We start from the raw sequence: 27,596 nt of genomic DNA, 5'->3' as shown, positions 1-27,596 counted from the left end.
ATGATCCAGCGGATGTTGGCAATTTGATCTCTGGTTCCTCTGGCCTTTCTAAATTCAGCTTGAACATCTGGGAGTTCACAGTTCACTACTGTTGCAGCCTGGCTTGGAGAATTTTAAATATTACTTTACTAGTGTGTGAGATGAGTGCAATCATGGATAGTTTGAACATTCTTTGTTCAACAGAATAGAACATTTAGAATAGATTTAGTCAGTTTTAAAATAAAATGCAGAAGCTCTATTATATTGATACTTGAAATAGTAGTTCTCAGAAATATCTGAAAAATGAAATAACCATCATTAAAATATATTTAACTCTACTTAAGACCAAGAACGGCAACCCACTCCAGTGTTCTTGCCTGGAGAATCCCAGGGACGGGGGAGCCTGGTGGGCTGCCATCTATGGGGTCGCACAGAGTCAGACACGACTGAAGCAATTTAGCAGCAGTAGCAAGACCAAGAAATATTTTGGGAAAAACAATTTTTTTTATTTATTGTTCAACATCAAACGAGCCCCCTTGATAGTAGAGGATACCCCTGTTCTTGTGAGTTGAGCATTTTCATAGAGAAAATTACGCCGACGAGCTGGCTTTTTGTCAAACATCTCGTTGTGAGCATCAACTTTGGCTTTTACTTTCAACGGCAGTATGGAAATTTGAGGTAACCCATTGATCTCATACAACCAGTACATATCTTCTGTCTAGAAACAAGGAGAGGAAGAGACTTTATACACAATATCCAGGGACTCAGAAAAATGTGAGAAAATACTTACCAAATTAATAACTTCTCTCTTCTCCATGTAAGGTATGGGAAGGGCACAAAACTGAAACTGCATTTGTGCATTAAGGGCACAAATCTGATAAATAAATGATTAGTGTGGAAAATAAATTCAGGAATGCATTTGGCTTTATGAATTAAAAAACATTCAATAAAAAGTCACACTTAGAGGTCTGCCCTGTGGGTGAAGCCATCTATTTGGTTTGCATGAGACTATCACCTAGCATGAACTATATGTAATGGAAATAATACCTTGCAGGATTTATCTAAGGGAATTCCAATATGGCTATAGAACCAACTGGTATGATGTCAAGCTTCTGTTTTTAAGATTATGAAAGTACATCATTAATATAACTACCTGTAATTATTGAGCATGGTGCAAACTCATTAATGAAAATCAAAATTTAAATCCAAGTCAGTACAGCTTACATAGGAATTTACTTAAAAATCCTTCATTTCTTCTGCATTTTTGTGCAGAATGACAATACTGAATTAGGTTGTCTAGCATTTTCTGCACATTTATGTTCATACTTAAATCACATTGCTCTTACAGAGTTTCCTGATGCTACCTGTGTTTATCCAGGACTTCTGCCTCACATAAGAATTGTATCATGTATGTTCAGAAAACTCACTCAAGAGAAGTTCAGGTCAAGAAAATACTGTAGTCATTATCAGGATTTAATATGTAATGTGATATCTGTCAATGAATGTTAAATTCAGGAATTTCTTGCACATCTGGAATGGTCATGTTTTACTTGAAACTGGCCCTTCTATCCCAGGAGGACCAACCCCATGTCCAAGGAGCCGTGGCTGCGTGGGCGCAGGAGGGCCTAGAGGAGCTATCCCACGTTGAAGGTCAGGAAGGGTGGTGGTAAGGAGATACCTCTCGTCCAAGGTAAGGAGCAGCAGCTGCGCTTTGCTGGAGCAGCCGCGAAGAGATATCCCACGTCCAAGGTAAGAGAAACCCAAGTAAGATGGTTGGTGTTGCAAGAGGGCATCAGAGAGCAGACACACTGAAACCATACTCACAGAAAACTAGTCAATCTAATCACACTAAGACCACAGCCTTGTCTAACTCAATGAAACTAAGCCATGCCCATGGGGCAACCCAGGACAGGCGGGTCACGGTGGAGAGATCTGACAGAATGTGGTCCACTGGAGAAGGGAATGGCAAACCACTTCAGTATTCTTGCCTTGAGAACCCCATGAACAGTATGAAAAGGCAAAATGATAGGATACTGAAAGAGGAACTCCCCAGATTGGTAGGTGCCCAATACGCTACTGGAGATCAGTGGAGAAATAACTCCAGAAAGAATAAAGAGATGGAGTCAAAGCAAAAAGAATACCCATCTGTGGATATGACTGGTGATAGAAGCAAAGTCCAATGCTGTAAAGAGCAATATTGCATAGGAACCTGGAATGTCAGGTCCATGAATCAAGGCAAACCAGAAGTGGTCAAACAAGAGATGGCAAAAGTGAATGTCAACATTCTAGGAATCAGCAAACTAAAATGGACTGGAATGGGTGAATTTAACTCAGATGACCATTATATCTACTACTGGGGACAGGAATCCCTCAGAAGAAATGGAGTAGCCATCATGGTCAACAAAACAGTATGAAATGCAGTACTTGGATGCAACCTCAAAAATGACAGAATGATCTCTGTTCGTTTCCAAGGCAAACCATTCAATATCACAGTAATCCAAGTCTATGCACCAACCAGTAACTCTGAAGAAGCTGAAGTTGAATGGTTCTATGAAGACCTACAAGGCCTTTTAGAACTAACACCCAAAAAAGATGTCCTTTTCATTATAGGGGACTGGAATGCAAAAGTAGGAAGTCAAGAAACACCTGGAGTAACAGGCAAATTTGGCCTTGGAATACAGAATGAAGCAGGGCAAAGACTAATAGAGTTTTGCCAAGAAAATGCACTGGTCATAACAAACACCCTCTTCCAACAACACAAGAGAAGACTCTATACATGGACATCACCAGATGGTCAACACTGAAATCAGATTGATTATATTCTTTGCAGCCAATGATGGAGAAGCTCTATACAGTCAGCAAAAACAAGACCAGGAGCTGACTGTGACTCAGATCATGAACTCCTTATCGCCAAATTCAGATTTAAATTGAAGAAAGTAGGGAAAACCACTAGACCATTCAGGTATGACCTAAATCAAATCCCTTATGATTATACAGTGGAAGTGAGAAATAGATTTAAGGGCCTAGATCTGATAGATAGAGTGCCTGATGAACTATGGACTGAGGTTCGTGACATTGTATAGGAGACAGGGATCAAGACCATCGCCATGGAAAAGAAATGCAAAAAAGAAAAATGGCTGTCTGGGGAGGCCTTACAAATAGCTGTGAAAAGAAGAGAAGCAAAAAGCAAAGGATAAAAGCAAAGATATAAGCATCTGAATGCAGAGTTCCAAAGAATAGCAAGAAGAGATAAAAAAGCCTTCTTCAGCGATCAATGCAAAGAAATAGAGGAAAACAACAGAATGGGAAAGACTAGAGATCTCTTCAAGAAAATTAGAGATACCAAGGGAACATTTCATGCAAAGATAGGCTCGATAAAGGACAAAAATGGTATGGACCTAACAGAAGCAGAAGATATTAAAAGAGATGGCAAGAATACACAGAAGAACTGTACAAAAAAGATCTTCATGACCCAGATAATCACGATGGTGTGATCACTCACCTAGAGCCAGACATCCTAGAATGTGAAGTCAAGTGGGCTTTAGAAAGCATCACTACGAACATAGCTAGTGGAGTTGATGGAATTCCAGTTGAGCTATTTCAAATCCTGAAAGATGATGCTGTGAAAGTGCTGCACTCAATATGCCAGGAAATTTGGAAAACTCAGCAGTGGCCACAGGACTGGAAAAGGTCAGTTTTCATTCCAATCCCAAAGAAAGGCAATGCCAAAGAATGCTCAAACTACTGCACAATTGCACTCATCTCACACACTAGTAAAGTAATGCTCAAAATTCTGCAAGCCAGGCTTCAGCAATATGTGAACCGTGAACTTCCAGATGTTAAAGCTGGTTTTAGAAAAGGCAGAGGAACCAGAGATCAAATTGCCAACATCCGTTTGATCATGGAAAAAGCAAGAGAGTTCCAGAAAAACATCTATTTCTGCTTTATTGACTATGCCAAAGCCTTTGACTGTGTGGATCACAATAAACTGTGGAAAATTCTGAAAGAGATGGGAATACCAGACCACCTGATCTGCCTCTTGAGAAATTTGTATGCAGGTCAGGAAGCAACAGTTAGAACTGGACATGGAACAACAGACTGGTTCCAAATAGGAAAAGGAGTACGTCAAGGCTGTATATTGTCACCCTGCTTAATTAACTTATACGCAGAGTACATCATGAGAAATGCTGGACTGGAAGAAACACAAGCTGGAATCAAGATTGCCAGTAGAAATATCAGTAACCTCAGATATGCAGATGACACCACCCTTATGGCAGAAAGTGAAGAGGAACTAAAAAGCCTCTTGATGAAAGTGAAAGTGGAGAGTGAAAAAGTTGGCTTAAAGCTCAACATTCAGAAAACGAAGATCATGGCATCTGGTCCCATCACTTCATGGGAAATAGATGGGGAAACAGTGGAAACAGTGTCAGACTTTATTTTGGGGGGCTCCAAAATCACTACAGATGGTGATTGCAGCCATGAAATTAAAAGTCGCTTACTCCTTGGAAGGAAAGTTATGACCAACCTAGACAGCATATTCAAAAGCAGAGACATTACTTTGCCAACAAAGGTTCGTCTAGTCAAGGCTATGGTTTTTCCTGTGGTCATGTATGTGAGAGTTGGACTGTGAAGAAGGCTGAGCGCCGAAGAATTGATGTTTTAAAGTGCGGTGTTGGAGAAGACTCTTGAGAGTCCCTTGGACTGCAAGGAGATCCAACCAGTCCATTCTGAAGGAGATCAGCCCTGCGATTTCTTTGGAAGGAATGATGCTCAAGCTGAAACTCCAGTACTTTGGCCACCTCATGTGAAGAGTTGACTCATTGGAAAAGACTCTGATGCTGGGAGGGATTGGGGGCAGGAGGAGAAGGGGACGACAGAGGATGAGATGGCTGGATGGCATCACTGACTCGATGGACGTGAGTCTCAGTGAACTCTGGGAGTTGGTGATGGACAGGGAGGCCTGGCGTGCTGCGATTCATGGGGTCGCAAAGAGTTGGACACGACTGAGCGGCTGAACTGTACTGAATTGGCCCTTCTATCCAGTTCATAGTAATTAAGTATTCAGAATCAATGAGTCTGGCTTTGTTGTTGAGCAGACAAACCAAGAACCATACTACAACTGGGTTAAATAACATTTTACTTCATATAAGGATGTTCAATTTGAAAAACACAACTACATTTTGGTGATTGTGCATAAGTGGTTGTAAATGTTTATAAGTGACTCACTTATGGGTACAAATGTATGAGCTACATGAAGGAACCTGCATCCATGCCCGAGCTTAGTGGGTACACAGTAGTGAGCTATGTGAAGGGATGTACTCTCCCATTCAGAACCTAGTGATACACATGGTAACTACATGTAAGTATCTGTTCTTTTGCCCAACATATCTACAAGACCATCTGAAAATAACAACCGATAAATACACTTTTAAATCCTAAATGTTACTGTATACATTTCAATTAAGTTTCAAGTAATTTTGCAGTAAGTGATACACAGAAATCTCTTGCATTCCTATACACTGACAACCAAAGATCAGAAAGATAAATTAAGGAAAAAATCCCATTTACCATCACATCAAAAAAAAAATAAACTACCTAGGAATAAACCTATCTAAGGAGGCAAAAGACCTATACTCAGAAAACTATATGATACTGATGAAAGAAATCAAAGATGATACAAACAGATGGAGAGATATACCATGTTCTTGGATTGGAAGACTCAATATTGTGAAAATGATTATACTGTCCAAAGCAATCTACAGATTCAATGCAATCCCTATCAAACTACCAAGGGCATTTTTCACAGAATTAGAACAAAAAATTTTATAATTTGTATAGACACACAGAAGACTCCAAATAGCAAAAGTAATCTTGAGAAAGAAAAATGGAACTGGAGGAATCATGCTCTCTGAATTCAGACTCTACAACAAAGCTACAGTCATCAAAACAGTATAGCAGTAGCACAAAAAACAGAAATATAGATCAATGGAACAGAATAGGAAGTCCAGAAATAAATCCACACACCTGTGGTCAAGTAATCTATGACAAAGGAGGCAAGAGTATACATTGGAGAAAAGACAGTCTCTTCAATAAGTGGTGCTGGGAAAACTGGATAGCTTGATGTAAAAGAAAAGAAATAGAACATTTTAACATGATACACAAAAATACACTCAAAATGAATTACAGACCTAGATGTAAGGTCAGATACTATAAACCTCTTAGAGCAAAACACAGGCAGAACACTTTTACATAAATCAAAACAAGATCTTTTTTGATCTACCTCCTAGAATAATGAAAATCAAACCAAAAATAAACAAATGGGGCCTAATCAAACCTACAAGCTTTTGCCCAGCAAAGGAAACTATAAACAAAATGAAAAGACAACCCATAGAATGGGAGAAAATATTTGCAAACAAAGCAGTCTACAAGGGATTAATCTCCAAAATATAAAAACAGCTCATGCAGCTCATTATCAAAAACCAAACAACCCAATCAAAAATTATGCAGAAGATCTAAACAGTCATTTCTCCAAAGAAGAAAAAAACACATGAAAAGATGCTCAACATCGCTAATAATTAGAGAAAGGCAAATCAAAACTACAGTGAGGTATCACATTACACTGATCAGAATGCTAAGTCTTCAGTTGTGTCTGACACTTGGTGGCCCCATGGACTATAGCCTGCCAGGTTCCTCTGTCCACTGAATTTCCCAGGCAGGAACACTGGAGTGGGTTGCCATCTCCTCCTCCAGGGGATCTTTCTGAGACCAGGGATTGAACCCTGGTCTCTTACATCTCCTGCATTGGCAGGCAGGTTCTTTACCATGAGCACGACCTGGGAAGCCTATAACTGGTCAGGATGGCCATTGTCAAAATATCTAAAAACATAAATACTGGAGAGGGTGTGGAGGCAAGAGAACCCTTCTATACTGTTGATGGAAATGTAAATTGGTACATCCACTGTGGAGAACAGTGTGGAGGTTTCTTAAAAAACTAAAAGAAGAGCTACCATGTGATCCAGCAATCTCATTCCTGGGCATATGCACTAGGAACACCAAAATTTGAAAAGATACATGCATTCCAATGTTCATTGCAGCACTATTTACAATAGCCAGAACATGGAAGCAACCTAAATGTCCATCAATAGATGAATAGATAAAGAAGACATGGTACACATATACAATGGTAGATTAGCATTAAAGGGAATGAAATAATGCCTCCTGCAGCAACCTGGATGCAGCTATAAGACTATCATACTTAGTGAATTGAGTCAGAAAGAGAAATACAAATATATGATATCGCTTATATGTGGAAATCTTCTCGGAGAAGGCAATGGCACCCCACTCCAGTACTCTTGCCTGGAAAATCCCATGGATGGAGGAGCCTGGAAGGCTGCAGTCCATGGGGTGGCTGAGGGTCGGACACAACTGAGCGACTTCACTTTCACTTCACTTTCACTTATATGTGGAAATGTAAAAAATGGTACAACTGAACTTTAGAAAACAGAAATAGAGTGACAAATGTACAGAATGAATTTATGGTTAATGGGTAAGGCAGGAAGGAGGGATAAATTGGGAGACTGGGATTGACATATACACACTACTATATATAAAATAGATAAGGTATTCCTCTACCTAGGTTTCCCCAAGGGTCATAGTTGGTAAAGAATCTGCCTGTCAATGCAGGTGACCCAGATTCGATCCCAGGGTTGGGAAGATCCCCTGGAGAAGGAAACGGCAACACACTCGAGTATTCTTACCTGGATAATTCCATGGACTGAGGAGCCTGGAGGGCTACAGTCCATGGGGTCACAAAGAGTTGGACACAACTGAGCACAAGGACAGTGAAAATGATATGAAAGTAAATGAATACCTTCATGTCACTAATATGTCAAAGAATCACTGTGCTCTTACATAAGAATGCCAAATTGACTATTATATGCAATTATGTTTAAATGAATTTTAAAAAACAAGTATTTTTTAAACAGATGAAATTTCCACATTTAAGTAATGGTTATCTAGTTTGAAACGGAATCAACCAAAGCCAATGACCTCATGGAATAAATTCTCAAAGCTATGTTTTAAAGGGTACATTCTCATGAATGGAAACAATGTTAGCAGATGCGCTCTGTACCCACCTACATCCCTCAGAGGTTTCCATTTCATTGCTGCACAACTTTCAATTGCCAGTATCTTTACCTCTTTGAAGTTTTTTAGAAACTTCAGAAGGCTTCTCTGCTGTCAGGGAGTTAACAATCCTTGGGAGCAGTTCTCAATCAATGATTGAACAGTGGCAGGTGGTGTATAAACATTCCAAACTTCCTGGCCCCCTCAAGTGTGAATATTCTAAGGTATGGGTTCCACATGATTTCCCAGAGAACGCCCACGGTGTTAAATCACAGGGGCCCTCTCTGCTAATTGCCTTGGTAAATGCACCCTTTATTGATTTCTATTCCTTCTGTGTCTCATATCCTGGCTTCTCTACATCTGTTTCCTGTGATCACATGGTAAATATGCTACATGTACTTGAATCCTTATTTTAGGATCTGCTTATGAGAAAATACAAACCAAGATACATGTATATAATACCATTTCCCACAATTTCATGACAATGGCCAATTCCCTTAAAACTAATATATGTAATTTATGCCTATGCCTAGGCCTCTCTACATATAAATATTTCTTTTGTACAATCCTTATATATTTTATCTTGGGTAATTCTAGAGTTCTCACAAGTTTGTATAAACTAAGATTCATCATGTCCACCATGGAAGCTGAATGGACTGTCCACTCTGAGTTACAGTGCTTTTTGTAACACTCTGATTAAGTTAACTTAAGTCTCTCAAAGCTAGTGCTATATGCTCTGTATAATAGTGGAGAAAAGACACTTTTTACTCACTCTAAATATGGTTTAGTTGAAAGGGAACTTATGAAGCTTGCTAACATGGTTGTTGAAGTTTGTAAAGGGTAATATTTAACTAAACTGTTCTTAAAAACACTTTTAATTTCCAATTAAACACAATGAAAATTATATGTTTCATATGTTACAAGTATTAATTGACTTAATGTTTCAAACAGTTTTAAAAAGATGATAATAATGTAAACAATAATTTTCATTTAGACAGTGAATTAACTTCTAAAATTCTTCACATTTATTATGTGAGACATCATGTTGTTATCATTAAGAGCAGGGTTTTGGAGTCAGACATTATTTGAACCATGATTTCAAAATCATTGATTTGATATATGTAATAAAATTTATGAACACCAAGGGCATTATACTGGGCATAAAAAGCCAGTCTCAAAAGCTTGCACATGATTCTATTTATATAATATTTTAGAAATCACAAAATCATAGGAATGGAGAAAAGATTACTAGTTGCCATGGGTAGACAGGGAATTACAGTGTTGGACTTGACTAGAAAGAGTTAGTAAGACATAGTTCCTCTGCTGTGAAGGAAGAGTTTTCCACCTCACTTGTGATTATAGGTATATACATCTATGCTGCTGCTAAGTCGCTTCAGTCATGTCCGACTCTGTGCGACCCCACAGACGGCAGCCCACCAGGCTCCCCCATCCCTGGGATTCTCCAGGCAAGAACACTGGAGTGGGCTGCCATTTCCTTCTTCAATGCATGAAAGTGCAAAGTGAAAGTGAAGTCGCTCAGTCATGTCCGACTCTTTGCGACCCCATGGACTGCAGCCCACCAGGCTCCTTGGTCCATGGGATTTTTTAGGCAAGAGGACTGGAGTGGGGTGCTATTGCCTTCTCCGTATACATCTACGAATGGATTCAAATTGCCTAGAACCAGACATATACAAACATACACACAGACACACAAATGGATGTGAAAAGCACAAAACATGGAATAGGGTCTCTTCTAGTTAACACTATCTTGTTAATATATTTGTTTTGATATTTTACTACAGCTGTATAAGATGTCACCACTGGGAGAGCTGGGAGAAGGATTCATAGGACTACTATTTTTATGTCTTTACATATTTATTTAAATGAAAAAATATGAGATGTATGAGTCAAGTGAAAATTTGAACACTAAATGGATACTTAGGGGCTTCCCTGATAGCTCAGTTGGTAAAGAATCTGCCTGCAATGCAAGAGACCCTGGTTCGATTCCTGGGTTGGGCAGATCTGCTGGAAAAGGGATAGGCTACCCACTCCAGTATTCTTGGGCTTCCCTTGTGGCTCAGCTGGTAAAGAATCCGCTTGCAATGTGGGAGACCCTGGTTTGATCCCTGGGTTGGGAGATCCCCTGGATAAGGGAAAGGCTACCCACTCCAGTATTCTAGCCTGGAGAATTCCATAGATTGCATAGTCCATGGGGTCGCAAAGAGCCAGACATGACTGAGTGACTTTTACTTTCAAATGGATATTTAGTATGCACTGGTATTAAGGAATTATTATTAATTTTTAGATATGATAATGGTATCATGGTTAAGATTTTTATCTTTTAGAGATCAACAGAGAATATTTGTAGGTAATAGGAAATCTTGGATTTTCTTCAAAATAATATGGGAAGTGAGGAAGGGGGTGGAAACATACTTGAAACAGGACTGGCCTTGGGTTGATAAGAGTTCATGCAGGATGATGAGTGCACAGAGAGTAAGTATTCTCTCCATTTTGGGGCATATTTTAAATTCTCCATAATAGAAATAGGATCAACAGTGATTTCTTAAATCAAAATAGTGATTTCTCAATTTTCCCCATATACACTTTATCAAACTATACTACTTCACACTAATCAAAATGTTATATTCTCAGTTGATCCCATATAAACTTATTCTTTCACAGAAACCCTTCAGTTCTGCTGCTACTGATTTAATTGTTAAGTCTTCACAGGGAAATCAGAAACAGAATTTTGTTGGTAAAACTTCCTAAATATTAATAGTTAATTTCAGAAATATCCACCATATGTTATAAACTGAATATAATTTTATTCACAAATCTCTCTTTAAAATATCATTTTAAGAAGTAAGCACATTAACATAATAATTGTAATCAAATATTAACTCAGGAAATAGTTATGTGCAGCAAGGCTCCAGATGCTTTATATTTTTATTACCTGGATTGTAAGGGGTCTCAAAAAGATGAAAAATAAATGCTCTTCTCAAGCAATATTCAAAATTTTTCTCTATTCATTAAAACAGTAACAACACATTTTTCTGCGGGTGGGGCTGCCTAATTAGTGTCTGACTCAGAAGTCTAGTAGTCACTTTGGCATCAGTAGTTGTGTCTCGAAATATGACTACAATTCCCTTGTGCCTGGGCTACTGAAAAAAGACAGTGGGAATAGACATCTTTTCCAAAATAACTTGAAGGTTACCTTTAGCCAAACGTTCATAGTAGGACAGATGTGGGAAAATTTATGGAGAAATTCTACTTACTGAATAAATTTTCAGAGTTGTATTTACCTTAAATTTTAACAAAATGATCACTTTAACATTATTTTATATTAATGGCCCATTTCACACTATTTTGTTTCAATTCAAAATAAATTTTATTTTCTGTTTAATTTTCTTCATTTTAGACCTTAACATTTTCCTAACACCTTATCCTTTATCCTTTGAAATCAAAGGTTTCAAAATCCCTATTGGAAATCACCTAAAGTCTTTGAATAAAGGGGTGTGGTGTTCAGTTGTGTCCTACTCTTTGCAACTCCATGGACTGTAGTCTGCCAGGCTTCTTTGTCCAGGGAATTTTCCAGGCAAGAATACTGGAGCAGGTTGCCATTTCCTATGCTGGAGATCTTCCCAACCCAGGGATTTAACCTGCAACTTTTGCATCTCCTGCACTGCAGGCAGATTCTTTATCTCTGAGCTACTTGGGAAACCCAAAGCCTTTGAATAGTCTATTATAGGAAATCATATGTCTATACAAATAACTTTTCAGTCATTATTTATCTCTTCCACAATTCCTCAGTGTGGAAAAGAAGCAATTTCCTATTTCCATTGATGATAAAAACATTTGGGTTATATTTCACATTTAAAATTTCTTTTTTGACCAAAAGGAAATTAAAACAAGCAAAACAGTTGAAATATGTTGACTTTTGCAAGATAATGTTGCTGTTCTTTACCATTGATCATTGAGTGAAAGTTTTTTTCCCGAAGTCATTCAATGAATTTTGTGACATCAAATATCCTCGACTATTACCTTTCTAGAACTCACCTGTATTGCTAATGTTGCTTTGTATTTCCTGCTGTACATTGTGGGTATAAAACCCACAGTGATGAGAGTTCCTTTAGGAAGAAGTTCTCCAATCTGAGGTTTTACAAAAAATTCAGGATCACTGCCAGGTAGGAAGAATGCCATGAATGACTCAGGATTTCTGGAACAAAAATATATTATCAATGTTTAAAACTTTATCATTACCTTGTTCTCTGTATGAAAACTGGGGATAGGGCTTGGCTTATATCCCATTGCATAGGACTACAATTAAACATTAATGGTGCTTTACAGCCATGAGTCTGATACTTTTTACTTTATGGAATGCTTACAGAATAACAGTGATTGGGCATTTAAAAAATTACTGGAGTGTCATTCTCTCCAGGGTGACAAAAATGGAATCTTAAAGATTTTTAAAATCATATCTTATTTCTATAGTGTACAAAGAATACAATGCCATTACTATAAAAACTGGAAGAATCCAAGGTCCCAAATGAAAATTCAATTATTTGTAAATAGTTCAGTTCAGTCGCTCAGTCATGTCCGACTCTTTGCGACCCCATGAATTGCAGCATGTCAGGCCTCCCTGTCCATCATCAACTCCTGGAGTTTACTCAAACTCTTGTCCATCGAGTCGGTGATGCCATCCAGCCATCTCATCCTCCGTCGTCCCCTTCTCCGCCTGCCCCCAATCCCTCCCAGCATCAGAGTCTTTTCCAATGAGTCAACTCTTTGCATGAGGTGGCTAAAGTATTGGAGTTTCAGCTTTAGTATCAGTCCTTCCAATGAACACCCAGGACTGATGTCCTTTAGAATAGACTGGTTGGATCTCCTTGCAGTCCAAGGGACTCTCAAGAGTCTTCTCCAACACCACAGTTCAAAAGCATCAGTTCTTCGGCGCTCAGCTTTCTTCCCAGTCCAACTCTCACATCCATACATGACCACTGGAAAAACCATGGCCTTGACTAGACACACCTTTGTTGACAAAGTAATGTCTCTGCTTTTTAATATGCTATCTAGGTTGGTCACAACTTTCCTTCCAAGGAGTAAGCGTCCTTTAATTTCATGGCTGCAATCACCATCTGCAGTGATTTTGGAGCCCCCAAAAATAAAGTCTGACACTGTTTCCACTGTTTCCCCTGTTTCCCCATCTATTTCCCATGAAGTGATGGGACCAGATGCCATGATCTTCGTTTTCTGAATGTTTAAAAAAAAAAAAAAAAAGCCAACTTTTTCACTGTCCTCTTTCACTTCCATCAAGAGGCTTTTTAGTTCCTCTTCACTTTCTGCCATAAGGGTGGTGTCATCTGCATATCTGAGGTTATTGATATTTCTCCCGGCAATCTTGATTCCAGCTTGTGCTTCTTCTAGCCCAGCGTTTCTCATGATGTACTCTGCATATAAGTTAAATAAGCAGGGTGACAATATACAGCCTTGACGTACTCCTTTTCCTATTTGGAACCAGTCTGTTGTTCCATGTCCAGTTCTAACTGTTGCTTCCTGACCTGCATATAGGTTTCTCAAGAGGCAGGTCAGATGGTCTGGTATTCCCATCTCTTGAAGAATTTTCCACAGTTTATTGTGATCCACACAGTCAAAGGCTTTGGCATAGTCAATAAAGCAGAAGTAGATGTTTCTCTGGAACTCTCTTGCTTTTTCGATGATCCAGCAGATGTTGGCAATTTGATCTCTAATAACTCAATATCTAAAATGCCTGACCAAAACAGTTATCATAAAGTCTTGTTTTTACTATTATTCTAATGTGATATTTGCTTACTTCTTTTCAGTTTTATACTTGCTAAGTGAGATGTAAGTAATTTATAGGTTCATTAAAAATTCTTGGGCCTGGAGATGAGCTGCTACGATCTGAAATGAACTGAGTGACATTTAAGATTCAAGTTACCATCTTGAAGTCAATGTAGATTACATTTGAGATGAAGACTGTGAAAGAAGTTGAGGAACTTCTTGGTAGAGGAAAGCAGGAGGGAGACCGAGTACATGGGAGGCTGTGAGAAATTGAAAATCCAATTGACAGTGGAGATGCAGGCAGAAGGTAAAGAACAATTTCTTAGAATTAAGATCCAACAGTGAAACATCAAAGAGGACATGGGAGATTCAGGTTGGGACTCAGGGATCCTTTCAGTAAATGTGTATTGAGTTTCACAGCAGGTGGTATGAGAGAGTGGATTATGGACAGAGATGACCTAGACTGAAATCCTAGCTGTATGTGGGAGCATGACTTCAGGCAATTTAGTTTTTTGGAACCTCTGTTTTCATTCCATTAATCTGATAATCCCCATTAAGATTATTATCTTTCCTGGCATATGGAAAGTACCTGATAAGGACTAATAATATTAACATATTGATCAATATGATTGTTACTGTTTTAAACCATTTTATTACCAATGCTAGGCAATGATGCATGATCCAACAAATAAACGTATAAAACAGACTATGCTGAGGGGTGATGTCAGCAAGATGGCAGAATAGAAAGCCCCAGATCAGTTCCATGGAGACAATGATTCAAAAAGACGCAGACCAAATTCCACTGTGAGAAATTCTGAAACCAGTTAAGAGCGTCTGCCCTCCAGATAAGTGTAAAGTCAGCTACTCTGAAGCTATTAGGAAAATTCGTGGCAGGCTCTCACCACAGTCTCTCCCTCCTGAGCACAGTAGCACAAGATTAGGAGGAGATTCTCAGGTCCCACTTCTCCCAGGTAAGGAAAAGAGAAAAGTAGACTAGACACCCAACATTTGGACATTGGGGGTATGGAGCTGCTGGGGGACTGACTTCTGTCTTGCCTATCTTGAAGTACTGATGAGACCTCACACACACTAGATGCATGGTAGTTTCTGAGAACACAAAAGTACTGGGCAGGGTACTGATGCTGCAGAAGTCCTATGGTAGGGCAGATAGAAGCTGATATAACCCAGAAGGCTCTCCCTAAGTGCAGAAAAAGGAGAGTGGAACATGTACTCAAATTTCTAGCTTTTAGTAGGCTGCTTAAGGTTCTGCTTTTTGTCTTGCTTGTCTCATGGAACTGAAAGAACCTGACAAACTACATGACTAGAGGCTGCCGGAAAAAAAAAAAAATCTGGGTAATGTGCTGCTGCTTCAGAGTGCTCATAGTACAGAAGACAGACCCCAGAGGGAGGAAGAGATTACAAACTACTGAAAAAAGAAACTGGCAAGCCCCTCTAATTAGTAATCTTCACACACAAGTTCAGAAAGACATGTGAAAGTGAAAGTCACTCAGTCGGGGCCAACTCTGCAAGTCCATGGACTACACAATCCATTGAATTCTTCAGGCCAGAATACTAGAATGGGTAACCGTTCCCTTCTCCAGGGGATCTTCCCAACCCAGGGATTGAACCCAGGTCTCCCACACTGACAGCAGATTGTTTACTAGCTGAGCCACAGGGGAAGCCCAAGAATACTGGAGTGGGTGTCCTATCCCTGTTTTAGCAGATCTTCCTGACCCAAGAATCGAACCAGGGTCTCCTACATTGCAGGTGGATTCTTTACCAACTGAGCAAAGAAAGACATATTTAACAGAAAAGATTTGAAAGGCTCCCAAAGTCTCTAGTTGCACTGATTGGTGAAGATCTTTCCCTGCATTAAGCCAGTTTGTAAAGAATGGGAGAGGCAGCTATTTTTCCAAATGTGTTGATACCAACACAGTGTTAAAAAGGAAATGAAGAAACAAACAAAAAATATGCTGTTAAAGAAAGAAAATAGATCTCCAGAAATGTACCATAAAGAAGTGGAAGTATAGAAATTACTTTGCAAATTATTCAAAATAATTGTCATGAAGACGTTCAACAACATCAGGAAAACAATGCATGAACAAATAGAGAATTTCAACAAAAAGACAGAAAATATTCAAAAGACCAAACAAATTTTGGAGCTGAAGAATGCAGAAACTGAACTGAAAAATTTACTAAGGGTTGAGGTCAATTTGATCCAGCAGAAATAATGAGAGAACTGAAAGAAAAGTCATGTGAAGAGAGGCAAAAAGAAAAGTAAATGAAGTAGAGTGAAGAAAATCTAAGGGACTTACACAACAGTATCAAGAGGACTAATATACACATTATGAGTCTCAGAAGGAACAGAGAGAAATAGAAGCAGAAAGCTTATTTTTAGAAATAATGGACACAAACTTCCCAAATCTGGAGAAGAAAATGAACAACAGATTAATGAAGTACAAAAGGCTCTAAATAGGATGAAATCAAAGAACTCCACAATGAGACACATAATTAAAATGTCAACAGTTACAGACAAAAATAGAATTGGAAAACAGCAAGAGAAAACGAACTTATTACGTACAAGGGAATTCTTGTAAGACTTCCAACAGATTTCTCAGCAGAAACCATGCAAGCCTGAATTGAGAGGAATGATATATTCAAAGTGGTGAAAAACAAACTGCCAACCAAAAACACTATATCTAGCAAAAAAAAAAAAGTCCTTCAAAAAGGAAATAGATACTTTCCCTGACAAAGAAAAGCTGAGGGAGTTAAGTGCCACTAGATCTGCTTTACAAGACATGCTAAAAGGAGTCCTTTAAGTTGAAATGAAGACAGTAAATAGCAACACAAAAGCATTTGAAAGTATAAAGTTCACTGGCAAAAATAAATATAAATAAAATACACAAAACTAAATATTGTAACAGTGGAACATAAATCACTTAGTTGTGCCATAAAAGTTAAAAAACAGTTTATAAAAAAATATTAAAAGAAACACAATAAAAAACATGTAACTTGTACATCACTAAAGAAGTGTAGAGATTTTGTATGCAACTGAAGTTGTTATCAGCTTAAAATGGATTGTTAAACTTATAAGATGTTTTATGTAAGTCCCATGGTAACCACAAAGATAACACCTACAGAAGATACCTGAAAGAAAATGAGAAAAGAACCAAAGCATATTACTATAAAAAAAAAAAAGACAATACAACATAGAGGAAGATAGCAAGATAAGAAAAGATGCACAAAAGAGCTGTAAGACATACTGAAAAAAACAAAATGGTAAGTTCCTCTGTATCACTAACTACTTTAAATATTAATAAATTAAACTCTCTTCAAAAGAGACAGTGGCTGATAGGATAAAAATACAAGATCCAAGTATGTGCCATCTGCAAGAGACTAAATTTGGGTTTAAAGATACACATAGGCTGAAAGTTAAAGGGAAAAAAGAATATTCCATGAAAATGGTAAACAAAAGAGCATGCCTAGCCTTACTTCTATGAGGCAAAGTAGACTTAATAAAAAACTGTCAAGAAGACAAAAAAGGATTTTATATCAAATCAGCTTGCCAGAACAAAAAAACAATTATACAGTTATAGCTATATATGCTCAACAATAGAGTATCTAAATATATAGACCAAAGATTGACAGAACTTAAGGGAGGAATAGACAGCAATAGAATAATAATAGGAGATTTCAATACCCCATTTTCAATAATGGAATATTGAATGGAACAAAAACTTAGACAGAAGACCAGTAAGAGAAAAGAAGACAGGAGCAAGGAGCAACACTACAGACAAATAATTCTAACAAATATATATAGAACATTTCACTCAATAGCAACAGCATTCATATTCCTCTCAGGTACACGTGGAACATTCTCAAGGACAGACTTCATATTAGGTCACAAATCAAGTCTGAACACATTTAAGAAGACTGAAGTTTTACCAGTTGTCTTTTTCCTCCATAGTGGAATGAAACTAGATATCAATAGCAGATGGAAAACTGGAAAATACACAAATACATGAAAATTAAACAATTAAATTTTCATTAAAAAAACAAATCTTGAACCAATGAACCAAGAAGATGTTATAAAATATCTTGAGACAAAATGAAAACACAACATTGCTTATGGAATGCAGCAAAAGTACTACTAAGATGGAAATTTAGACTGATAAACGCCTACATAAAGAAGAAAGAAGTCAATCTAATTCTATTTCTCAAGAAACAAGAAAATGAAGAAAAACCGAACCCAAAGTTAGCAGAAAGAAAGAAATAAAGAGTACAGCAGAAATTAAAGAGACAAAAGAAAAAAAAAATAGAAAAAAATCAACTGAGTCAGTTATTTGAAAATAACAAAATCAATAAAATTAGCTAGATTAAGAAAAAACATAAGACTTAAATGTATAAAATCATATATGAACAAGGACACATTACAATTGATGCCCCAGAAATAAAAATGACCAGAAGAGACTGCTATAAACAATTATACATAAAATTCATATAACCGAGAAGAAACGGATAAATCCCCAGAAAAAAAGGATTTACCAAGACAAAATCATGAATGAACAGAAAATCTGAACATATGAATATTAAGAACATTGAATCAGTAATCAAAATCCTCCCAACAAAGAAACGCCCAGGAACAGATGGTGAATTCTACCAAATATGTAAAGAAGAATTAATGTCAATCCATCTCAAACTCTTCCAAAATATTAAAGACGAGGGAATTCTTCCAAATACTTCCAAATTTAATTTATCCTGATGTCAAAGCCCGAAAAAGACACTACAAGAAAAGAATTCACATGCCCTTCGTGCCTCTGAATCCTTTCTGCCACAAGCCTCAGGTGTCCGGTGGTGTGTGGTCCATGGCAGACCACTCTTGACAGACAAAGAAGGCTGGGTTCGTCTGCAGTTCCAAGCAGGTCAGACCTGGGTGCCTGACACCCCCAGGAAGATGACCTCCCTCTTCATGTTACCTGCCTGCACTTTTGCACCCCCAGACCTGGAAGACAACCTGTTATGCCCTGAATGCGCTAAGAGGAATAAGAAGATTATGAAAAGATTAATCACAATGGGGAGGAGGAAGAACCTGGTTTGGATACGTCAACATCATTGTTTTCAAATGGACCACGTTTTAAAAAAGAATAAGTGATTATCAGAAGGGAAGGAATGGGAGGTGGAGAAATGGGTGAAGAGGGTAATTTTATGGTAATCATGGTAACTAGATTTTTGTAGTATCAAATATCGAATTACTATGTTGTATATCTGTAGTGGTTGTGTGCATGGGTGTGCTCAATTACTCAGTCGTTCAGTTGTGCTCAATTTTTTGGGAACTCACGGACTTCAGTCTGCCAGGCTTTGCTGTCCATGGAATTTTCCAGGCAAGAATACTGGTGGAGGACTTGCCATTTCCTTCTCCAGGGGAAACTTCCTGACCCAGGGATCAAACCTGCATCTCTTGCATTGGCAGGAGGATTCTTTACCACTGTGCCATCTGGGAAGCCCTGTACATTTGTAACATAATGTTTTATATGGTTTTACCTCAACTTTTAAAAAGTTAGAATTCACCACTGGAGTCATCTGGTCTTGGACTTTTGCTTGATGAGAAGTTTTTGATTATTGATTCAATTTCCTTACTAGTAATCAGGGGAAAAAGGATAAATGGTGGAGAGCCCACAGTTAAAGTGATTCACATCCCAATGACTGCTATACTCTGTTCTCACCATCCTCAGTGTGGCCTGATGCCTTAAGTACAGATGGGAATATCTGTATTCTGTACTTAAGGTTTACCTGAAAGTGACTGTTACTAGCTATGTATTGATAGAATGTAATTTGGTTTTGTTTTAGTTAATACATTTTTTTAGCAGTTTTTGACTTAATGCTGTATACTCCTTTGTCTGGATGTACCGTAATATATCCATTCATATTTTGAAGGCCACCTTGGTTACTTCCAAGTTTTGGCAATTATGAATAAACCTGCTATAAGCAAAAAAAAGAAAAGAAAACTCTGGCAAATATCCCTGATGAATATAGATGCAAAAATCCTCAACAAATGCTATCAAATGGAATTCAATGGCATGTTAATAGGATTATACACCATGTATAAATAGGATTTAACTATAGGATATGAAGAAAGTTCCACATAAGAAAATTAATTAATATTATAAACCACTTTAACAGAATGAAGGATAAAAAACACATGATCATCTCAAGATATGCAAGGAAAAAACTGACAAAATTTAACACCACTTTATTATAAAAACACTCAACAATCTAGGAACAAAAGAAAATTACTTCAACATAAAAAAGGCCACATATGAAAAGTCCACAGCTAATACATTCAGCATTGAAAGACTAAAAGCTTTTCCTCTAAGATCATTATCTTTGATTTTATTTGTACAATGATTCCAGAAAAAAACTTTACATAAGAAGTGAATTCAGGAAAGTTGCATGATATAAAATCAACATACAAAAATGAGTTGCGTTACTACACACTAATAATGAACTATTTGAAAAAGAGATTAAGAAAACAATCTGGCTGCATCGCTTAGAGTAAGAATCTGGCCTGAATACCCTGAGCACTATCTGAGCGAAATAATTTGGGCTAACAAACCAGACTGTGGGATATCTACTACGCGAAAAGCCAGCCCCAACCTAAGACCGCCAGGCCCGTGCACGGAACAAAGAATTGAACAGAGATAGCCGGCTGCAGACCTTCCCCCTCCGGTGATAGGCAGCCAGAGCCGGAAGGGGGCAATCGCAGCCCCAGAGAGACATTATCTATAAAACTGTAAGCAGGCTTCTTTGCTAACTAAAACTTCTTGGGGGTCTGGACGGTTAACATCTGCCTAAGAAGGTGCGCCGGTTTTGTGCCCAGATAACCGAGTGGCGGGGAGGCGATAAGTCGCAGCATTGGCGCTCGCCAAACACCTCATCACTTGAGCTGCTCGGACCTGGGAAGAGCACAATACTCAGGCCCAACTGAGTCTGCGCCTCTGAGGACTATCCGAGTGCCTGAACCTGAGCGGCTTGGACCTGGGAGGTACATGCAACCCAGGGCCAGCCTTGGATTGTTCCCGGCGGAACAACCTAGAGCCCGAGCAGTGTGGGCAGGGAGGCTACACGCGCAGTGAGCGGGGGCAGACCCAGTGTGGCTGAGGCACTGCGAGCGCACGCCAGTGTTATTTGCTTGCAGCATCCCTCCCTCCCTCCCCACAGCGCGACTGAACAAAGAGAAGAAATACAGTTCCACCCATCAGAACACTGACACAAGCTTCCCTAACCAGGAAACCTTGACAAGCCACCTGTACAAACCCACACACAGTGAGGAATAGCCACAATAAAGAGAACTCCACAAACTGCCAGAATACAGAAAGGACACCCCATACTCAGCAATTTAAACAAGATGAAGAGACAGAGGAATAGCCAGCAGATAAAGGAACAGGATAAATGCCCACCAAACCAAACAAAAGAGGAAGAGATAGGGAATCTACCTGATAAAGAATTCCGAATAATGATAGTGAAATTGATCCAAAATCTAGAAATTAAAATGGAATCACAGATAAATAGCTTGGAGACAAGGATTGAGAAGATGCAAGAAAGGTTTAACAAGGACCTAGAAGAAATAAAAAAGAGTCAATATACAATGAATAATGCAATAAATGAAATTAAAAACACTCTGGAGGCAACAAATAGTAGAATAACAGAGGCAGAAGATAGGATTAGTGAATTAGAAGATAGAATGGTAGAAATAAATGAATCAGAGAGAATAAAAGAAAAACGAATTAAAAGAAATGAGGACAATCTCAGAGACCTCCAGGACAATATTAAACGCTACAACATTCGAATCATAGGGGTTCCAGAAGAAGAAGACAAAAAGAAAGACCATGAGAAAATACTTGAGGAGATAATAGTTGAAAACTTCCCTAAACTGGGGAAGGAAATAATCACCCAAGTCCAAGAAACCCAGAGAATCCCAAACAGGATAAACCCAAGGCGAAACACCCCAAGACACATATTACTCAAATTAACAAAGATCAAACACAAAGAACAAATATTAAAAGCAGCAAGGGAAAAACAACAAATAACACACAAGGGAATTCCCATAAGGATAACAGCTGATCTTTCAATAGAAACTCTTCAAGCCAGGAGGGAATGGCAAGACATACTTAAAATGATGAAAGAAAATAACCTACAGCCCAGATTATTGTACCCAGCAAGGATTTCATTCAAGTATGAAGGAGAAATCAAAAGCTTCTCAGATAAGCAAAAGCTGAGAGAATTCTGCACCACCAAACCAGCTCTACAACAAATACTAAAGGATATTCTCTAGACAGGAAACACAAAAATGGTGTATAAATTCGAACCCCAAACAATAAAGTAAATGGCAACGGGATCATACTTATCAGTAATTACCTTAAACGTAAATGGGTTGAATGCCCCAACCAAAAGACAAAGACTGGCTGAATGGATACAAAAACAAGACCCCTACATATGTTGTCTACAGGAGACCCACCTCAAAACAGGGGACACATACAGACTGAAAGTGAAGGGCTGGAAAAAGATTTTCCATGCAAATAGGGACCAAAAGAAAGCAGGAGTAGCAATACTCATATCAGATAAAATAGACTTTAAAACAAAGGCTGTGAAAAGAGACAAAGAAGGTCACTACATAATGATCAAAGGATCAATCCAAGAAGAAGATATAACAATTATAAATATATATGCACCCAACACGGGAGCACCGCAGTATGTAAGACAAATGCTAACAAGTATGAAAGGAGAAATTAACAATAACACAATAATAGTGGGAGACTTTAATACCCCACTCACACCTATGGATAGATCAACTAAACAGAAAATTAATAAGGAAACACAAACTTTAAACGATACAATAGACCAGTTAGACCTAATTGATATCTATAGGACATTTCATCCCAAAACAATGAATTTCACCTTTTTCTCAAGCGCACATGGAACCTTCTCCAGGATAGATCACATCCTGGGCCATAAAGCTAGCCTTGGTAAATTCAAAAAAATTGAAATCATTCCAAGCATCTTTTCTGACCACAATGCAGTAAGATTAGATCTCAATTACAGGAGAAAAACTATTAAAAATTCCAACATATGGAGGCTGAACAACACGCTGCTGAATAACAAACAAATCACAGAAGAAATCAAAAAAGAAATCAAAATTTGCATAGAAACGAATGAAAATGAAAACACAACAACCCAAAACCTGTGGGACACAGTAAAAGCAGTCCTAAGGGGAAAGTTCATAGCAATACAGGCACACCTCAAGAAACAAGAAAAAAGTCAAATAAATAACCTAACTCTACACCTCAAACAACTAGAAAAGGAAGAAATGAAGAACCCCAGGGTTAGTAGAAGGAAAGAAATCTTAAAAATTAGAGCAGAAATAAATGCAAAAGAAACAAAAGAGACCATAGCAAAAATCAACAAAGCCAAAAGCTGGTTCTTTGAAAGGATAAATAAAATTGACAAACCATTAGCCAGACTCATCAAGAAACAAAGGGAGAAAAATCAAATCAATAAAATTAGAAATGACAGTGGAGAGATCACAACAGACAACATAGAAATACAAAGGATCATAAGAGACTATTATCAACAATTATATGCCAATAAAATGGACAACGAGGAAGAAATGGACAAATTCTTAGAAAAGTACAACTTTCCAAAACTCGACCAGGAAGAAATAGAAAACCTTAACAGACCCATCACAAGCATGGAAATTGAAACTGTAATCAAAAATCTTCCAGCAAACAAAAGCCCAGGTCCAGACGGCTTCACAGCTGAATTCTACCAAAAATTTAGAGAAGAGCTAACACCTATCCTGCTCAAACTCTTCCAGAAAATTGCAGAGGAAGGTAAACTTCCAAACTCATTCTATGAGGCCACCATCACCCTAATACCAAAACCTGACAAAGATGCCACAAAAAAAGAAAACTATAGGCCAATATCACTGATGAACATAGATGCAAAAATCCTAAACAAAATTCTAGCAATCAGAATCCAACAACACATTAAAAAGATCATACACCATGACCAAGTGGGCTTTATCCCAGGGATGCAAGGATTCTTCAATATCCGCAAATCAATCAATGTAATACACCACATTAACAAATTGAAAAACAAAAACCATATGATTATCTCAATAGATGCAGAGAAAGCCTTTGACAAAATTCAACACCCATTTATGATAAAAACTCTCCAGAAAGCAGGAATAGAAGGAACATACCTCAACATAATAAAAGCTATATATGACAAACCCACAGCAAACATTATCCTCAATGGTGAAAAATTGAAAGCATTTCCTCTAAAGTCAGGAACAAAACAAGGGTGCCCACTTTCACCATTACTATTCAACATAGTTTTGGAAGTTTTGGCTACAGCAATCAGAGCAGAAAAAGAAATAAAAGGAATCCAAATTGGAAAAGAAGAAGTAAAACTCTCACTATTTGCAGATGACATGATCCTCTACATAGAAAACCCTAAAGACTCCACCAGAAAATTACTAGAACTAATCAATGATTATAGTAAAGTTGCAGGATATAAAATCAACACACAGAAATCCCTTGCATTCCTATACACTAATAATGAGAAAACAGAAAGAGAAATTAAGGAAACAATTCCATTCACCATTGCAACGAAGAGAATAAAATACTTAGGAATATATCTACCTAAAGAAACTAAAGACCTATATATAGAAAACTATAAAACACTGGTGAAAGAAATCAAAGAGGACACTAATAGATGGAGAAATATACCATGTTCATGGATTGGAAGAATCAATATAGTGAAAATGAGTATACTACCCAAAGCAATTTATAGATTCAATGCAATCCCTATCAAGCTACCAACAGTATTCTTCACAGAGCTAGAACAAATAATTTCACAATTTGTATGGAAATACAAAAAACCTCGAATAGCCAAAGCGATCTTGAGAAAGAAAAATGGAACTGGAGGAATCAACCTACCTGACTTCAGGCTCTACTACAAAGCCACAGTTATCAAGACAGTATGGTACTGGCACAAAGACAGAAATATAGATCAATGGAACAAAATAGAAAGCCCAGAGATAAATCCACGCACATATGGACACCTTATCTTTGACAAAGGAGGCAAGAATATACAGTGGATTAAAGACAATCTCTTTAACAAGTGGTGCTGGGAAATCTGGTCAACCACTTGTAAAAGAATGAAACTAGAACACTTTCTAACACCATATACAAAAATAAACTCAAAATGGATTAAAGATCTCAACATAAGACCAGAAACTATAAAACTCCTAGAGGAGAACATAGGCAAAACACTCTCTGACATACATCACAGCAGGATCCTCTATGACCCACCTCCCAGAATATTGGAAATAAAAGCAAAAATAAACAAATGGGACCTAATTAAACTTAAAAGCTTCTGCACATCAAAGGAAACTATTAGCAAGGTGAAAAGACAGCCTTCAGAATGGGAGAAAATAATAGCAAATGAAGCAACCGACAAACAACTAATCTCAAAAATATACAAGCAACTCCTACAGCTCAACTCCAGAAAAATAAATGACCCAATCAAAAAATGGGCCAAAGATCTAAATAGACATTTCTCCAAAGAAGACATACAGATGGCTAACAAACACTTGAAAAGATGTTCAACATCACTCTTTATCAGAGAAATGCAAATCAAAACCACTATGAGGTACCATTTCACACCAGTCAGAATGGCTGCGATCCAAAAGTCTACAAATAATAAATGCTGGAGAGGGTGTGGAGAAAAGGGAACCCTCTTACACTGTTGGTGGGAATGCAAATTAGTACAGCCACTATGGAGAACAGTGTGGAGATTCCTTAAAAAACTGGAAATAGAACTGCCTTATGATCCAGCAATCCCACTGCTGGGCATACACACTGAGGAAACCAGAAGGGAAAGAGACACGTGTACCCCAATGTTCATCGCAGCACTGTTTATAATAGCCAGGACATGGAAGCAACCTAGATGTCCATCAGCAGATGAATGGATAAGAAAGCTGTGGTACATATACACAATGGAGTATTACTCAGCCATTAAAAAGAATACATTTGAATCAGTTCTAATGAGGTGGATGAAACTGGAGACTATTATACAGAGTGAAGTAAGCCAGAAGGAAAAACATAAATACAGTATACTAACGCATGTATATGGAATTTAGAAAGATGGTAACGATAACCCTGTGTACGAGACAGCAAAAGAGACACTGATGTATAGAACAGTCTTATGGACTCTGTGGGAGAGGGTGGGAAGATTTGGGAGAATGTCATTGAAACATGTGAAATGTCATGTATGAAACGAGATGCCAGTCCAGGTTCAGTGCACGATGCTGGATGCTTGGGGCTGGTGCGCTGGGAAGGCCCAGGGGGATGGTATGGGGAGGTTGGGAGGGAGGAGGGTTCAGGATGGGGAGCATGTGATTTTTTTTTTTAAATAAAATTAAAAAAAAAATAAATAAAGAGGAAAGGCATTAATAAATATAAGCTACAATTAGAGCAAAAAAATAAAAATAAAAAAAAAACAAAAAAAAAAAAGAAAAGAAAACAATCTTATTTAAAATAGCATGAAGACCTTTCGAATATGACAGCAAAAGCAGTGGAATCAAGAGCAAAAATAAGCAACAGGACTATATCACACTAAAAACTTTCTGCACAGCAAAGGAAAAGAAATCAACCAAATGAAAAGGTGACCTTTGGACAGGGAGAAAATATTTGCAAATCATGTATCTAATGGGGGATATTATCTAAAATATATAAGGAACTCACAGAACTCAATAGCAAGAAACCCCACAAATAATCCTAGTAAAAATGGGCAGAGGACCTCAAGAGATATTTTTCCCAAAGAAGACATACAAATGGCCAACAAGCAGTGCTCAATATCACTATTCATCAGGGAAATGAACATCAAAATCACAATGGGACATAACCTCATATCTGTTAGGATTGTTACTATTCCAGAGTCAAAAAATAAGTGTTAGCATGAATGTGGAATAAAGAAAACCACTTAACACTGCTGGTGGGATTTAAAATTTGGTATAGACATTATGGAAAATTTGATGAAGTTTCCTCAAAAAACTAAAATTGAATTACCATATGATCCAGCAATCCTAGTTATAGGCATATATCTAAAGGAAATGAAATTAGTATCTCAAAGATGTATCTGCACCCCCATGTTATTATAGCATGAGTCACTATAGCCAAGATATGGAAATAGCCCAAGTGTCCGCCTACAGATGAATAAAGAAAATGTGGTATATGTACAAAATGGAGTAATATTTAGCCATAAAAAAGATGGAACTCTTGCCATTTGAGACAAAACAGATGAAGCCTGAGGAGATCACACTAAGTAAAATAAGCCAGATACAGAAAAATAAATTTTGCACGATGTCACTTAAATACAGAATCTAAAAAGGTTGAACTCACAGAAGCAGAGAGTAGAACAATGGTTTTCAGGGGCTAGGGGTTAGAGGAAATAGGGAATATTGGTTAAAGGGTACAAATTTTCAGTTATATTAATAAGATAGATTCTAGAGATCAAATGTATAGCATGAAGCCTATAGTTGCTAATAATAAATTGTACAGTTGAAATCTGTTAAGATAGATCTTTAGTGTTCTTACCACACACACCAAAAGATAATTATGTGATGTGCTGAA

The 27,596-nt window shown here is 37.8% G+C and overlaps 1 protein-coding gene across 2 annotated transcripts in view; it reads right to left on the bottom strand.

The window, feature by feature from the left end:
* Window positions 1-461: 461 nt before the first annotated feature.
* The window catches only part of CFAP47 (cilia and flagella associated protein 47), a 507,751-nt gene continuing 480,616 nt past the window's right edge, over window positions 462-27,596 (bottom strand). For both annotated transcript variants that reach the window (XM_086387631.1, XM_086387632.1), the window contains 2 exons: window positions 12,160-12,319; window positions 462-697 (listed from right to left, as the gene is read on the bottom strand). In XM_086387631.1, coding sequence (XP_086243757.1) covers window positions 485-697; window positions 12,160-12,319 — 373 coding nt within the window. In that variant the 3' untranslated portion in view covers window positions 462-484. The remainder of the gene's footprint in view (window positions 698-12,159; window positions 12,320-27,596) is intronic.

Source organism: Bos grunniens, chromosome X (assembly GCF_055505025.1).
Source record: "Bos grunniens cultivar Pamir isolate PY7600 chromosome X, Bosgru_T2T1.0, whole genome shotgun sequence".
Taxonomy (NCBI): Eukaryota; Metazoa; Chordata; class Mammalia; order Artiodactyla; family Bovidae; genus Bos; species Bos grunniens.
The sequence above is the reverse complement of the archived record's forward strand: the minus strand, read 5'-3'. Positions and strand labels throughout refer to the sequence as shown.